The sequence below is a fragment of the Panthera leo genome, chromosome A2, assembly GCF_018350215.1.
Source record: "Panthera leo isolate Ple1 chromosome A2, P.leo_Ple1_pat1.1, whole genome shotgun sequence".
Taxonomy (NCBI): domain Eukaryota; kingdom Metazoa; phylum Chordata; class Mammalia; order Carnivora; family Felidae; genus Panthera; species Panthera leo.
In genome coordinates, this window is record NC_056680.1 from 110,132,217 (window position 1) to 110,149,150 (window position 16,934).

Sequence of the window (16,934 nt, forward strand, 5' to 3'; positions counted from 1 at the left end):
GTCAACAAGAATTTTTCTATGTAGTTTTGGCTTTAGGCTAAGCAAAGGCAACTGTCTATTAATAGCCATTCTTATGAAATAGGCTGTTTTGAGGACACTATCAATTTTTTTTAAGTTTATTTATCTATTTCAGAGGAAGAGAAATAGAGAGCACACACAAGCAGGGGAGGGGCAGAGAGAAAAGAGACGGAGAGAATCCCAAGCAGGCTCTGCACCATCAAAGCAAAACCCTACGTGGGGCTGGAACTCATTAACCTTAAGATGTGAGATAATGATCTGAGCTGAAATCAAGAGTCTGATGCTTAACCAACTAAGCCATCCAGGCACCCCCAAAAGACCCCATCAATTGACTGAAACTCTTGATTTTTCTTTTCTGTTATTATAATTCCTCCTTACCATGAATTGCTCCATGCAGGGAAGGCTGTACAGTAACATCTCATATATAACTGTAACATGTTTCTTCCCTTGTATTTTATAAGAGTCATGGTAACTGAGGGCTGAAAGAGACTGATCAAATATCAGATTCTTGGATCATGTATATTTCCTGATGTGTGATTATCAAACTTCCACTAAAACACTTATAGGGAACTCTCTTTGCTATTTCCTGAGACAACCCAGTTGATTTTGGATAGTTAGCCTGACTGATAGAAATGTCTTCAGTACATTATGCCAATATCTGTGTCTTTGTAATTTGATACACACATAACACACACACACACACACACACACACACACGCACGCACACGCACCCATATACTTATCACACATTATTTATAAATTGTAAAATCAGGCTACAATATAATTGAAGGCAGAAAACCAGAGGTTATGCCTAATAAGCAAAGGATTGAAACCAGTGAAGTCACTTTTGCTCTGAGGACATTTGTATACTTCAGTTTTGAGTTTTGGTTTTTAGGGCCTCACAAAACTCAAGAGAAAGAAGGCAAAGCTCAGTGCTGACCAAGGAGGATAATCTAACATGAAACATTAAGCTGGAATTTCAAAAGTCCGTATCTATGCTATGTTGGTGAGCTCCTCACCCCTGCCACCAGAAGTGTCTGGATACAGGGACAGAATTTCTCCCTGAGAAGTTTTCACCAGAAGCTAGTACTTGCATGGAGTTGTATCCCACATTTATATAACCTCAAACTGTTAATTTCGTTTAAAGTGCCCCGGATTTGTTAGGGCCCCTACGTGTCCGGAAAAGCAAATATATATCTTCTCTAGAGGAATACACCTGCATTCTAGATTTCAAAAGTTTCTCTCAGTTTTCCAAGGAAAATGGGCCGAAGAGATAGAATCTCTCTTGCTTATGATTACCTGGAAGCTCTCTGAAGAGTAACAATTCAGGCCTTGACATTATCTCCAGATTTTTCATCTATTCTTGTGTCTCACCATCCTGCTGTCCCTCTTTCTTTTTTTCATTTTCCTTTCTAAAATGTGATACCAGATAGAGTAAGTTCTTCACATGTGTTTGTTATCATAGATATAAGTGGGATTCTTGAACTATTGGCTGAGGTATTGTATTTGTTTTAATGCATTTATATCTCAATATTGGTCAGTTTTCTGTGACCCTTTAATCAGTTTCCAGGAAAAGAACAACTTGGTCACAGACATTTCTAAAAACTTTAGATTTCCATTTCCTTTAAATTTGAGGAAAGTGATTCTCAGCACTAAAGGGTCTGGATTCTAAATCGGCTCTGGATGAATTTTGTGCCCTTCAAAAAAACAATGACACACTATACTACATTAAACAGCATGTATGATTCTTAGAAATGCATTGTTAGTGCTAAAAGGTGCAGAAGACTACTTACAGCATGAGAGTATTTTATTAGGTTCAGAAACAGCAGTACAATATCTTGATTGGGAAAGTATATGCAACGAAAGTGTATTTTACACAGATTAATGGTGTGATGAACACACAATTTAGCATGATGGTTATTTCTCTGGAGGAGGGAAGGTGGGGAGTATGGGGAGAGACATGGTTTGTTACTAACTATATATATATATATATATATATATATATATATATATATATATGTATAACGAGAGAATATATGTATATACATCCATATATATATGGATATATATATAAAATGAAAGAATATATGTATCTTCCTCATTCCTCTAAGTATTGTGTGTGTGTGTGTATATATACATACATACATATACATATATATATATATATATATATATATATATAGTACTTAGTACACCATAAAAGAACAACCAAAAAGTATATAATTGTGAGATTGGAAGTAAATGGAAAATTTTGGTAAGATTTTCTCTTCAAACTTTTTATGACCTGTTAAATTGAGTGTCCCAAATTATGCGACCCTATATTTAAATTTCAAAATAATATACATTGAAGAATGACAATTAAAGAAATTTGTTTATACTGTCTTAATCTCTTTTATATTCCTAAAGCCTTTATTGTCACAAATATCTGTTTAGAGTGCCCTCACTTTTCAGCTACTTATAGAACATATTCTGTTACAAACCTTTCCTTCCACCCCCACCATTAAAAAAAAAAAAAAAAAAAAAAAAAACAGAAGGAAATGTGATTTAATGGAGTTTGAAAGAGTAGAGGTTTTTCTTCAGGTCAGTGACAGGACATTCACCTCCAAAGCTGGAAAGACTAGTTCAAAAGCAAGCAGTGACTTACTTCATAATGTATTAATTGTGTGCCTGAACTATGATCCAAAAGGCCAGGTGGGCAGACCTTTATGCACTGATGGGTAGCCTCTCCGTGGCCCAAAACAAAAAATTCAACCCTGATGGCTAACATGTGGTTTTCTGCTGTGTTGCACTTACAGAGGTCTGTAATATAATTCATACTGGAGAGGTAAAGAGACAGCAGAACTCAGATGGAAACTCTCCACAAATTAATATCCTAGCTGTGTTACACAAAATGCTTCCACCTACACTAGAAAAAGAGGAAAACAAATATTTTCAGCAATTCTTGATTAACAATCATTTTGGGTTTAGTATGATTTTTACAGAAATCTTCCAAGATTTCTGTAATTTCATATCAATAGAAATATTTTTAAGGTATGAAAAATACACATCAACTACACTTTGAAAAGCCAAGCCGATTGCTTGGTTCACCATTTGCAAAACAGGCTTATTTTACCATCTTTGGTTAAACAGCACAGGTGAGTTTTCATTTTAAAATAGTTCAATGGTGTACATTTGAATGAACCTTTATTCTGTGACCTGTAAGTATAAAAGCATGCCACCTAATTCTTTCACAGCCCGTGTAAATGAACGGGATCTACTCTACAGGATTTACTTAGGAAACAGGAAAGTAACGCTGTATCTCGGGCTGATCTTGAGGCTTAGACAAAAGGAAAATTTTTCTCTTGTAAATTCATATGTCCTGCATAATTTAGATGGAGGTTAAGACAGAAGTAGGAGGAGAATTTACTCATAAGTCCCCGCTAAGGAAACAGCACAGCCAATTTGAAAGTATGGGTCTTCCATTCGACAGGCTCCACAGGAACCTGGCTCCAAAACCGACTACTTTGTCATCATTGGTTAAGTCGCTAAACTTGCCCTGACCTCAGATTCTTTATCTAGTGAAACGTAGTCATGCCTACTCCAACAACTTTGTTGTGAGGGATCGGTGTTAGGAAGGTGGGTAGTGAATTGTGAAGTGTGAAACGAGTTCATTTTTTGTTGTTGTTATCAGTACTGGCTCCTAGTAGGGAAAACTCATTAGCATGTTTGTCTTCAAGCCAGCAAATCACATGTGAGAGTGAGTCTCCATCTGCTCTGACCACTTCTGTTCCATTTCTTCTATTTCTTGCATATGCTCACTCCTGAACTCGGCTTGTTGGAGCTACTTGTTTTACTCATTTGTAAACTTGGTTGGGGAGCTGAAACCTCAGGAGTTTCTATTTCCAGCTCTAGTCAGAAATGTCTTTACCTATCTAGTTACTTTATTGTTAATACTGTGGGCCTGTGGGTTCAAATGTTTCCGTGAATATCAACACCATTATTTTAGAGTCCGTAGATTTATTTGATAGCTCCGTTAACAGTAGCCAAGCAGCTGGTTTATTTCTATTTGAACATTAGTGTCTGGCTCTGCTGTGCTATTTTTTAAATATTTTTTTTTTCCAGCAGATTCAAACGATTTTTTAAAAAGGATTCTAATAATAAGGTTAAGTACTCTAAAATCATCTGAAATGTCACCTATTGTGTTTGCCCCAATCTCACATGACTCCTCTGCCTATTGTTTCATCATGGTTGTTGTGACATTTGCTGTAAATGTTATGCTTCCTCCTGAGTGGGTGCAGAGGTATGGATTTCGATGGCAGAAGATAAAACACTTTCCCCCCATCTTCGGGGAAAAGAGGCTGCTGTGACAAAAGAATCATTTAGTAGGAATAACGTGAGTCAATATTGTAAAGCAAGACCTTTAATGAGACCTTCAGCAGTGCCTTTTAAATGCAAAGGAAGCCCAGTTGAATGATAATATTTTTTGTCTCCATATCATTTTATAGTAGTACATTTTTGGATGTCCAGTAAACGTAAAAGCTTAGAGATTTAGATTTCTAAAAACTTTCTTCATCACATGGAGATTTTAATTTTCTATCTGCCATCTGAAAGGACAATAGAAAATAAATACTATTGAAAAAATCACTGTGAAAACTACAAGTAAGTATTAAATGATTAAGATATATATATTTGGTTTGGGGTTTTTTGTTGTTTTTTGTTTGTTTATTTGTTTGTTTTGAGACAGAGTGTGCGAGCAAGGGAAGGGGCAGAGAGATAGAGGGAGAGAGAGAGAGAGAGAGAGAGAGAGAGAGAGAGAGAGAGAATCCTGAGCAGTCTCCACACTGTCAGCATGGAGTCCATTGCGGGGCTCAAGCTTGCTAACCCTGAGATCATGACCTGAGCCGAAATCAAGAGTCGGGTGCTTAACTAACTGAGCCACCCAAGCGTCCCATCTTTTTTTAATGTGGCTTTCTTTCAGATAGTCTAATTTGGGGATCTGGGACCTTTTAAAGCTAAAGCAGACTGAGGTTTACAAGCATGTCTTCCTGCATGCCATTCTACTACACATAGATATTACCAGATCATGCCAGTCAGAGGTACTTCTGTCTCATGCCAAAGGATCTGATGTCCAGGGAAAGGTGGTTAGCTGCCCAGTCATAAGCCAGTAAGTGATGGAGCTCAAATGTAAGACACTGGGGCCACACTTATTTTCACCAGTCCAGACTACTCCTCACCAAGACTCTGTAGAGACTTACATTCCCTATCTGATGCTCATGTATATTGTAGGTAATTTTGACCATGTAGTAAATTTAAAATTCTACACCCACTTTCTCTAGGAGCTTCTTAAGAAGTAGGTGATTATTTACATAACTAGTTTTCAATCAAAGATCATCTGTTGACTTCTTTGTCTTAAGAGTCAGAAAAGTATTGCCCTTCCTCCCTCCCTTCCTCCATCCCTCCCTACTTTCCATTCCTTCCTTACTCCCTTCCTTCCTTCCTTCCTTCCTTCCTTCCTCTGTATCTCCTATCCTCACTTCCATTTCCCTTGCCCCCATAGGCAGTCATTCTCTCCTGTATTTTTTGTTTGCATGGGCTCTTACATCATTTGTATTTTCTGCTTTGTGCCCCCAAATTTTAGTGAGTGTAAATAGCATGGTGTTATCAACCTCATTCCATTTCTTATTTTTATCACTAAGTATATGTTCTTAGATCTAGTCATGTCATTATGGATGCATATACCTAATAGTTTGCTTTTAATCACTGTAACAATCCCTGGTGGGCAGTGCTCCGTTTTATCTACCTGTTCTCCAGCGGGATGTCCCAATGGACTCCAGTTCTCACTCACCACCAAAAACTGCTTCAATAAATTTCATGCTTCAGTGGACATCATCCTAAATGATGATAAGTGAGAGATTAATGAGAGAATTTCTTGAAGATATAATTCCCAGCAGAATAATTTTAGGGTCACAGCATATAGTGTAATTATTTGTTTATTTTTATGAATTACTCATTAGAATTGCTATACCAGTCTACAGTCCCACCAGCAATGTGTGATGGTTTTTACCTGTCTCAATTCCTATGACATTCTGAGATTTTGTATTTTTCTAACTTTTGCCCATGTTCCTTTTGTAAGAGATTTTGAGTCTTTTCATTGAAGCTAACAGGTTTCTGATTTCAATGGCAAAATTAATAGCTCTGTTGAGAGACATATAATTTTTCAGTGTATTTTATTCATTTGGATTGCAAAGATTATCCATAAGATAGGCTTCCAATTGCTATTATGGTGAGAAAAAAAATTTGAGAGTCATTATTAAGATGTGAGTAGGCCTTCCCTGCCTCAACACCTGACTCGGTCATATCCCTCTTCTCAACATCACGCTCTTTCCGGTGAAATGCTCCTAGCTACCAATCAAAGCCTGGTAAAAAACTGACACCCTGCTCTGTGCCATTGAAGTGATTTAACCCTACTCTAATTATCATAGTTTTCAAAGGTCATTAGTTAGTTTTCTATTTTTCTGTGCACCTAACTAGCATAGCACAGTGCCACACTGTTAATCTAACTGAATTGTTATTTATTAATTGTTTTGTAAATATTAAAAGGTGGTCACTTATACATTTAATATTTCCATTTTATCTTACTACAGCAATGCTTTCTAGTTCTGAATTTTTTTTTTACATTAAAACCATCTTCCCCATGTTCTAAGATGGAAAATGGCATTTTAGCACAGCTCTGATTTAAGGGCTGAGTCGGTTTCAAAATTGCTTCCTGGAAAAATCATGGCTTTGCCTGAAAATGCTTGTGATCTCACCACAATGCTAAGGTGGAGTAACCTTCCAGCCTTGTAAGAATACTGGTCAGGAACCTTCACTGTCTCAGTGAATTGGTACCTTTCACCACGTCTTTGGCTGGCTTTCAAGTGTGTCTGCCCTCTTTTAGCCGTGTAGATAGAATACAACTCTAGGTTCTTCCTAAGAATCACTAACCTGGAACAGATAGACTGTGTTGATCAAAAAGCTGTATCGAGGAAAGTTGTATTTAAAGAAGATAATTTGAGGAAAACATTTTTTCAGGTCTGTGAAGTTATTTGTGATTATAGCCATTCCATGTAAATTCTCTGCCTGATACCTTATCTTGTAATTGAAGGAAATGAACTAAGTAATGTCTAAATCCCTGAAGTTCTGTGATATACTATACCAATTAGTCTCTGTGGGAAGAACCAGCTATATACCTAGTGAACATGGGGGACTCACGACTTTCCTTGTTTCCTCAGGAATGGTCTCCATGACTTGAGCACCCTCATGTCTGTAAAGTCACCAGGGCTTTCGCTTTCTTCTCATGTCCAGGTCAGCTGGTTCCCAGTTGCACACATTTATTCTTTTCCATCAGCCTCAGGACCAGATTTTGCTTCCTCTTCTTTTCTAAAGTGTCCCCCATATCCGTACTTTTTTTTTTATGGTTCCCATATCCTTCAGTAATGGTGGTCCAGTGAGATATAGCTTCTATAGCAGTACCTGACAACAAATCATATAGCCTTGATCAGTTTAAAAGTTATGTTCCTGATCTCACCGGGGACCAGAATTGAGCAAATCACTCCGTTTCTTTATCCATAACTGAAGCATAATGATAGCTACAGAGTGCCTATGAAAAATAGGTTAATGTCCAAAAAAGTCCCTAGCCCAGAGGTTGGCACATGGTAGGTGTTGAAAAGCAGTACACTGTCATAAGAAATGGAGACACTCGATTTTGACATGAAACTTCAAGAGTTTAATCCCATAGTGAGAATTTTCTGTTGTCTTCACTTTAGTCAAAGCCCATGTGAGCAGCTGGTCCGCTGCTGCTATTATTACATCCAAGAAGAAGTATTTTTCTTACTTTAGCATAGGTTTGCTTCCTGGGATGAGGTGGAAAGATATCACAGAAGTTCATTCTGTGAAACAAAGATGAACTCATTAGTGTAGCCTGTGGTATCTTTGGTGCCATTCCCACAGTGCATGTCAACTCTCAGTTGTGAGATAAACAGATACAATCTGGAATGCATATTGTACATGATTTAAAGTGCTTACTTTTCCACATTTATTTATCTTCTATGAAAACATAAGTGAATGAAATATCATTTTATTATAAATTACTGCTTGCAACTAATAAGCCAGTTAAAATATTTTTTGCTTCCTCACACATTCGTTTTGTTCTTATTCAAGCATATATTCCAAACTAAAAATTAATATTAAAAGCATATTAATGTAAGCAAAATAAAAGCTTGCCTTTTTAATTAGAGCAAATATGCAACTGCTACTTAGAGCTCCTAATGCAAAATTGCAATCTCACACATTGTAATGATCAGATCTTTTCCTGCAGTCTTCATGCTGTGGCATTTTAGACAACTTTAGTTCTGTAAAGGGTTGCATATAAAAGCAATGTATTGTTAAAACTTTCAATATACCTCTTGATTTTCATGCACAAATATCTGCCTTGTCCTTGTGAGAAAAAAATAAAATCTGAGTTAGCTTGGAATTCCCGGTTGCAATGAAAAAAACTCTACATTTAACCTTCTGCTCTTATTATGTTAAGGCTACGACTCATCTCCAAACAAACCTATGACTGAGGTGATGTTTTGGAATAACATCCTGTGTTTTGGTGGCGCATCACTCTTCAGTGACATTCTGAGGTTGCATTGTATTAGCACATGATATTTTCCCCAGTTAATTGATATCCCAGGTTTGTCCAGGGGAAAATCTACAGCTCCCCCAAACATGCTTGACAAGTTATTATATTTACTTTAGTCAAAGCCCGTGTGTGCAATATCCCTCTTGGAGGTGGTCTATTATTGGAGTCCCATATGCTTTTTGTTTGGGAAGAAAGCAGTCACTGTGTCATACTGTTACATGGAGTATTCTTTTTCAGGGATGTTGTTCCCTTGGGGACCATATCAGGCCAGAGTTCCTTAGTCTAATAAGACCTTTGTAACTCTTATTGTATAAGAGTTCTGGGAGGGAAGCAAGAGTTAAACAGAAAATGTAATTCAAGCAACCATATTGGGCCACATGTGGGAAAACATGACTCTTAGTATTGGATTAAAAAAAGGTATTTGTTGTAGAAAGGACTGTGATGCGAAAACATTCAAGGTATTTTCAGTGTAAATGAAGCCTTTTGTGGCACAGGGAACTTGTAATATTTTAACATTTACCTTAGCTACTGAATATGAATAATCTAAACATACACCACACAGAATTGTCTATTCATAAATTTTATACTTAATAAAGATATTATTAATTATAGAAGTCCTGTATGGTGATATCTAATCTAAGATTTTCTTGTGTGAGTTTTCCCATCAGTAAAATGATGTTTAATCCATATAAAGATAATGATTGTAGCAACATTATATACATATCATTACTCAGTAATACAAAAAATACACTCATAAGAATTACTCAATTTAATTGTTATACTTCACCAATTGAGGACAGACATGCTGATTATGGTCCATAAAGGTAGAATTTTGAAAGTGAATTTTGCACAATGAACACAGAAGCTCTTCACATTTTGTGGTGATTTCTAATGAAGAGAATTTTAATTTGCACATAGAACTTTTGATACAGAAATCAAAATAAACATTTAATATACTTGACTATTTTGATTAATCATGATAATATAAAATATATTTTCCAAAATGTGAACATTTTACAGTAAAATTTATGACATAATAATGTTTTGAGACTCCTTTTTCTTTTTCTTTTTCTTTTTTTTGTTGTTGTTGTTAACAGCATATGGTTTCACAGCAACGCATTCTAATTCACGAAGATTCCATGAACCTGCTAAGTCTTTATACCTCTCCCTCTTTGCCCAACATTACCTTGGGACTTCCAGCAGTGCCAGCCCAGCTCAATGTAAGTCATTACACAGTGGCCCAAGTGATATTTTCATAGGGGAGCTCTCTTTCATTTCTTGTATATTTACACTTCAGGGAAACTTGGTAGAGTTCATTTCTCAGAGAATTCATCCACTTCACTCTGAGTTGTGCAGAGACATTCAGTTTCATTTCAAATTAAAGAATTATTCTGGTTCACATAATACTATTTATAAAAATAATAACTAACATTTGTATAATGCTTTATAGCTTTTAAAAAAGAAAGTACTCTCCAGACATATTATTTTAGTAGCTCCACACAGCCATTCCATGAAACAGAGATTACAGGCCACAGTGTTACAGTAGAAGAAGCTGAGATTTGGAATATTTAAAATCCCAAGATCACAGAGCCATTAAGTAACATACGTAGGACTCAACCCAGGCCTGTGTTGAGAGCTGTAGCTTCTAAAGCAGGCAGCATAGGTTTATAGAATTTATTTTGTGAATGACTTTATCTTCAGAATTTAAGTTACTGACTCTGTCATAGTAAGGGACATATCTGGAAAACCTCTCTGTGAGCAATATTAAATTCTTCCCAGGAGATTCAGAGTGAATCAGTTACTTTAAAAGTCCTGACATCTGAAATAGGATCTTTGGGAGGTACTGTCCTACTAGCAGAAGATAGCAATAATTATTTTATACGTATTCCCCAAAATAATATAAAAGATGTGTAAGCTTTACCTGGAAAAATTCATCTGTGACTTGTTGTGTAAATAATACTTAGGCAGAGGTCATGGGATGCATTAGGTTTAAAGAGAAATTTTTTCCAACCCTTGGCACCAGTTTTTTTCAAACTTTAGCAGCACATCTTCCATGGAGTTCCAGCTTGTCAAATTCACATCTTTTACAATAAGCCCACGCCAGGAAATTTTAAAGAGTTGACCATTTTGTGATTAGTTTATCTTCAGAATATAAGACCTGTATACGGTATGCTATTTTATGCACAAGCACACCTACCTAACATTTTTAAATGACAAATTTTATAATTGGGTTCAATACATGTTATAAAATCAATCAAAGAGATTCCTGATTATATTTGGCATTTTTACCAAATGTTATCATTTCTCTTACATGATATAGTAATCTTCTACTAGTGAGGAAAAAGCAAAATTTTGTTGTTTTCTATCTGAGGATTGAAGAAGAAAAGCTTAACAATACTGATGTCAGCTATGCCTTTGAATTTCCACATGAAGCGTTAGTAAACAATTGGTTCTAGTGAAAAGAAAAAAAGGAATTAAGGATGAAACTAAATATAAATGTTAATGTATGGTATTTTCACATCTCCACTTATTAAAAATTATTTTTCTTCCATTCCTGTTTTTCCTCTTCTTCAGATGATAAGCAAATACTAACATAAAAGCTTCTTATGACACATGAATAGGCATTTCTTTCCACTCTTTTTTGCGCGTTCTAAGTCATTCCTACCAGCTAACACAAACATACACCACTTTTAATGTGGTCAGAGAGAATTTTTTCCCAAAGGACCAAGTACTAACGCCAGACCATTTAATGTTTCAATGGTAATACAATTTGGTACCGTTGGATGAATAAACCAATGTGGTTTGGATTGAAGTTTCGTTTTTCTTTGCTTCCATTTTGGTGTGGATGAGGCCATCACAATTAATTTTTCAGTTTAGCATTGCTTTGGCAAAGGGATCTCTTAATATTCCATTTCCCCACTGAATAGTGGGAAATTTTAAGGAAAAGAGGCCAGGAGAAGGAATCACTTCTAGATTAAACATTGTGTTGACTTGCCATGTGACTAAGACAAACCATTTACCTCTTTGTCCTTCAATTTCGCCATCACTGAAAATTGCTTTGCTTCCCTGGTGCACAGCAATTTTGAAAGATGAAACATGAGTTTTGAAAAGAAACATGCCACATAATTTTGAGGTATTAGACTTCTGCTTTTGTAATGCCAAAATGACCTCCATTCATTAAATTCTTTGAATAGGATAATGCATTATTACTATTGATGATATAATTATTATTACCTTATTACTGTGTTATCATACATTTCAAGTTCTTAATAGCATTTTTATTTGATCTAATTTCACTTGTAGTTTATTTTATTAAACAAAAGTATCTGCAGTGTCATTTTCAATATTTAGAGATTTGGGGATCTGTTACAAATTAATATAAAATACATGTTTAAATCAAATTCCTGCATTTTTATACAACTGCTCATTGAGTTGGCTGAAGACTTTTATTTTAAAAATTAAATATTGGAAACCTACAGCTCTGTGAACTTATTAGAGGTCATTAGAGGAATTGTTCCTTCTGCATGAAACTCCAAAACTATAGACAGTCTTATCCCAGCTTCTTTTTTGTTAATGTTTATTTATTTATTTTGAGAGAGGAGGTGGGGGGAAGGGCAGAGAGAGGGAGACAGAGAATCCCAAGCAGGCTCCACTCTGTCAGCACAGAGGCTGATGCGGTGCTGAAACTCACAAACTGTGAGATCATGACCAGAGCCAAAGTCAGACTCTTAACAGACTGAGCCACCCAGGTTCTCTTTATCTTCAGCTTCCTCATTGCTAAGATACAGTCACTAGTTCAGCAATTTGAATCAATTTTATGTTTCCAGTATACCTTTTACTTAAACAGTATATTCAAATATTTTAAACATAAACTTCCCAGTTATTAGCCCTGAAATTAGTATTATTATTAGTTAATGCTAAAATAATCTTTAAGTTCAGTACAAGGATACTCAATACTAAATTGTCTCCCAGGCTTCCACCCTATTTTTATTTCTCCTTTGTTGATGTAGTTAGTTTAGAAAGACATGCTGTCGGGCAAAATAGGTGAAGGCGAGTAAGAGGTACACACTTCCAGTTGTAAAATGAAGAAGTCATGGGGATGTAAAGTACAGCATAGGGAATATAGTGAATAAGATTGTGATAACTTCATATGGCAACAGAGGTAACTACACTATCATGGTGAGCAGTTCATAATGAGCACTTCAGCAATGTTGAATCACTATGTTGTACGCCTGAGACTAGTGTAGTGTTGTGTGTGAACTATACTTCGGTTAAAAAAAAGAAAACACTAGGAGAAAAAAAAGACATCCTATTATACATTTTCCCTACTCAGCCATCAGTAAGATGGGGTTTATTTTGGGTAGGGAAAGGAAGGATTATAGAATAAGAAACTCATCTAATGGTGTACAGACCTAATGGATGAAAAAGGATTAACATCTTTATTATTTCTTGACACAGGCTTCGAATTCACTCAAAGAAAAACAGAAGTGTGAGACTCAGACGCTCAGACAAGGCGTTCCTCTGCCTGGGCAGTATGGGGGCAGCATCCCAGCATCTTCAAGCCATCCCCATGTCGCTTTAGAGGGAAAACCCAACAGCAGCCACCAAGCTCTCCTGCAGCATTTGTTACTGAAAGAACAAATGCGACAGCAAAAGCTTCTTGTGACTGGTAATTAATGACACCATCATCTTAGGGCTTTCTTTTATCTGTGTTCCAATGTAATGCCCCTTTAGCTCAAGACCCTATTAAAGATTTACATTGTCATGCAAGGGTCTCCCTGACACTTGGTATTGTGGGAAAGGCTACTATTTTCATTTATTTCTCTAGATACATGGTGGGGAAAACACCTCACCTTGTTAAACCTTCATACGTACCAGAGTCGATTACTGGTGAGTCACTGGTGAGATGCATACCTATCTAATGTTCTGGCATTTCTGCCTTTACCCCATACAACCTAGGTTTCTTCTGTTGTTTGCCCAGCAGAATCACTAGTTTCACCAAATTTCTCATATATCTATTTTCTGTGGCTTTTTGTTCTTTTATAAAGCAAAATTGTATGTGTGTGTGTTACATTTTTTTTTTCAGGCGGAGTTCCCTTACATCCTCAGTCTCCATTGGCAACAAAAGAGAGAATTTCACCTGGCATTAGAGGTACCCACAAATTACCCCGTCACAGACCCCTGAATCGAACCCAGTCCGCACCTTTGCCTCAGAGCACATTGGCTCAGCTGGTCATTCAGCAGCAACACCAGCAATTCTTGGAGAAGCAGAAGCAATACCAGCAGCAGATCCACATGAACAAAGTAAGCCCCCAAGCCGAAGTCAAAATGTCATAACCACCAATGGGGGAAATTGGGGTTCTCTTCACTGATCGGGGCACATGAGAGGAGAATGTTGGGATCTATCCATCACAGTCAAAAGGAGATCGCCATCCTAGCCCTCAGGGACAGCATCACAATATCAGTATTTTCACCATGACTACAGTCACAGGATGCTTATGGCAAAACTGAGATTATGGATTAGTAAGGGCTTTCATGATTGAAGCCCTATCTTAATACATAAGCGCACACAGGCACCTGTGTGCAGAGCCCCATTTTCTGGTATTGTAGAAAAGGCTTGAGGCAGAGTTGAATGTGGTGGATCGACAGCTCAAAAAGTTTGCACAGGTGCAGGCAGATATGACAAAGTTAGCCAACAGAGTATTTCTCAGCAACTTGTATGTATCCATGTTGCATTTATTTTTTAGTATGCCCCACTTCATTCCAAACAATGTTTGAAGCAATTTCTCAGAAATATGTGGTAATTTTCTGGCAGCCTTATTGTGGCCAAAATGGAAAGCTGATGTATGTATCACACCACATCCTTAGGAGCTCTCCTGCTGAGGCAACCACAAAGAAACAGTGATTACAATATGACAATATCAGACAGGCCAGGCCAGTAACATTTTCAGTGAATCCATAAGCAAAACTGGTCTTCCCAGCTTTGCCACTACCGTCTGCTAGGAGTTTCCAAAGCAGAGTCTTCTTCTTCCTGGACAGTGTTTTGGTCCTGGATGTCATAATTCTACCCAGTCTCCACTGTTACTGTATCACCTACAAGTATCATGGAGAGAGGTTTTATATTAAGAAATGACATTCTGTTTACTGATAGGTAGCTAAAAAGTGGCTTACTGTTTAAAAGTTTTATTGTATAGTGATGTAAACAAAGCAAAACCTCCTGGGCAAAGATCAAATCATCTTTGTAATAGCATTTAGGAGAAAGGGGGTCTTTATCATGTGCTCACTTACCATGTGTTTATTGCAGGTAGGGTAGGGCGAGAGTTTTTCTCTTCTCTTTGGCCTCCAGCTTAATAAGGCAGAGCCATGAAGGAAACACAGGCTGAATACCATACTGCTGAACAGAAATTCCTCCAGCCCAGCCCTTTGCTGCTTTCAAAGATGATGTGTATGTGTGTGGGATTGGGGAAATAGGACCAGGGGATAGATGGCGGTGGTAACTACCTTTCCTGCCGTCTTTCATTCTACTGCAGACTATATTTCACTATATTGCTTATTACTCTTTATATATCATCAGATTGATGCCTGTTTCGTTGCTACCACATTTCTCTAAATTTATCAAATTATTTTGTATCAAATCAGTCTCACTGGAGGCAATCAACTTCCTTCTTGTGTAGTGACGGAGTACTTTTGATTTAAGAGTGTATGTCTGCTATATTATGGTAGAGTTCGGTTTGTTTGTTTTGTGGTCTCTCAGCACTACTTATAACTACTGGGAATTCCTGAAAAATTGTCCAGTGACCAGTGAGGAAAACTTTATGCAGAAAGAAAGATTAGGAATCCTACATTTTGCCTCATAATATTTTGATCTGGAATTAAGTTCGTTAGATTCCTGTTAATTTAAGATTATTTGGGAATACATTTTTCATGACCTAGAGATGCTGGTGTTTCAGACTCAGTGGTATGCTAATAACAGAATCTTTATATTTTAGTATCACACTTGAGATTTTGACAGGCGGATGCTAACCTCAGTCACATGGAAGAAACTAAGATGAAAAGCAGGCATTTGCATTTGAGCAATGAGAAGAGCAAATCTTATCAGAGACCTTCTCCCATGTGGAGCTGATTCCTTGGAATCTGTTAAGAATTCTTCCCAAAATTAGAAACAAACCTATACTCTCAGGTACATGTTTGTACAGTGGTTTGACTATTAAATCTTGTCTTAATTAGGCAAAATGAAGTCCAGAAAACTTCAAAGTACAAAGCTGATCTTTATATATTAACCCCTCTCAGCTTGGGTGTTTAGATTACTCAAGCAGGTCTCCAGTTGGCTTTTCTCCAAGTATGTATTCCATATGTTTGATCAAATGGCATATGCACGTTGGGTATTCTCCAGATTTTGAAAATATTTCACCTGCCCTCAATTGTGTGAGGGAACAGAGAAGAATCTTAAAGAAGAAAATATTGAATCTCTGACCTATTCTGAAGTATTCACAATAGAACCATCAAGAAATGAATTGCTACTGTTCTCCCTTCCCCAGGAGGTGATGAAAACATTTATTTCACATTATGTGAGGGCCATAACTGAGATGCCAAAAACCAATGCGTTTGTGTATAATTATATATTTATGTGTATTCTAACCATTTTGAATACCCATTAATGAGAAATAACCATAGAAAATTTAATTTATGTCATTTTTCTTTCCTGTTAAAATGGATGAATCTATATTGAATCTATTCAAAATGGAACCAAATAGTTGGCATCATAAAAATGTCCCTGCTCTTGAGGTACTTACAGTAGCAGGAAATACATGCTCACATAAAGACATTGGTATACAGATACCCTGTTTGAAAATTTCCTTTTCTTTTGCTCCTTCAAATTTTTTTTTAAGATTTAGAGAAGCAAAAATGCAGTGACAACAAAAGAAAAAATAAGTGTATTTGTCTCTAAACCTATAGCATATTAAATATGATTGTCCTTCCTGGCATGAAATTTTTTTAATGTTTATTTATTTATTTTTGAGAGAGAGAGAGGGATGGCAGAGAGAGAGGGAGAGAGAATCCTAAGCAGGCTGTGCACTGTTAGTGTAGAGCCCAGTGCAGGGCTTGAACCCACCAACCGTGAGATTATGACCTGAGCTGAAACCAAGAGTTGGATGCTTAACCGACTGAGCCACCCAGGTGCCCTGCTGGTATTATTTTTTTTTAATTTTTTATGTTTTTTAATTTTAATTTTGAGAGAGAGAGAGCGAGAGAGCATGAGAGCAAGTGGGGG

The 16,934-nt window shown here is 36.8% G+C and overlaps 1 protein-coding gene across 4 annotated transcripts in view; it reads left to right on the plus strand.

The window, feature by feature from the left end:
• Nucleotides 1–16,934, plus strand: part of HDAC9 (histone deacetylase 9) — a 957,815-nt gene that overhangs the window by 564,644 nt on the left and 376,237 nt on the right. For all 4 annotated transcript variants that reach the window (XM_042919682.1, XM_042919691.1, XM_042919700.1 and 1 more), the window contains 3 exons: nt 9,760–9,882; nt 13,121–13,331; nt 13,749–13,966. In XM_042919682.1, the coding sequence (XP_042775616.1) occupies nt 9,760–9,882; nt 13,121–13,331; nt 13,749–13,966 (552 nt within the window). The remainder of the gene's footprint in view (nt 1–9,759; nt 9,883–13,120; nt 13,332–13,748; nt 13,967–16,934) is intronic.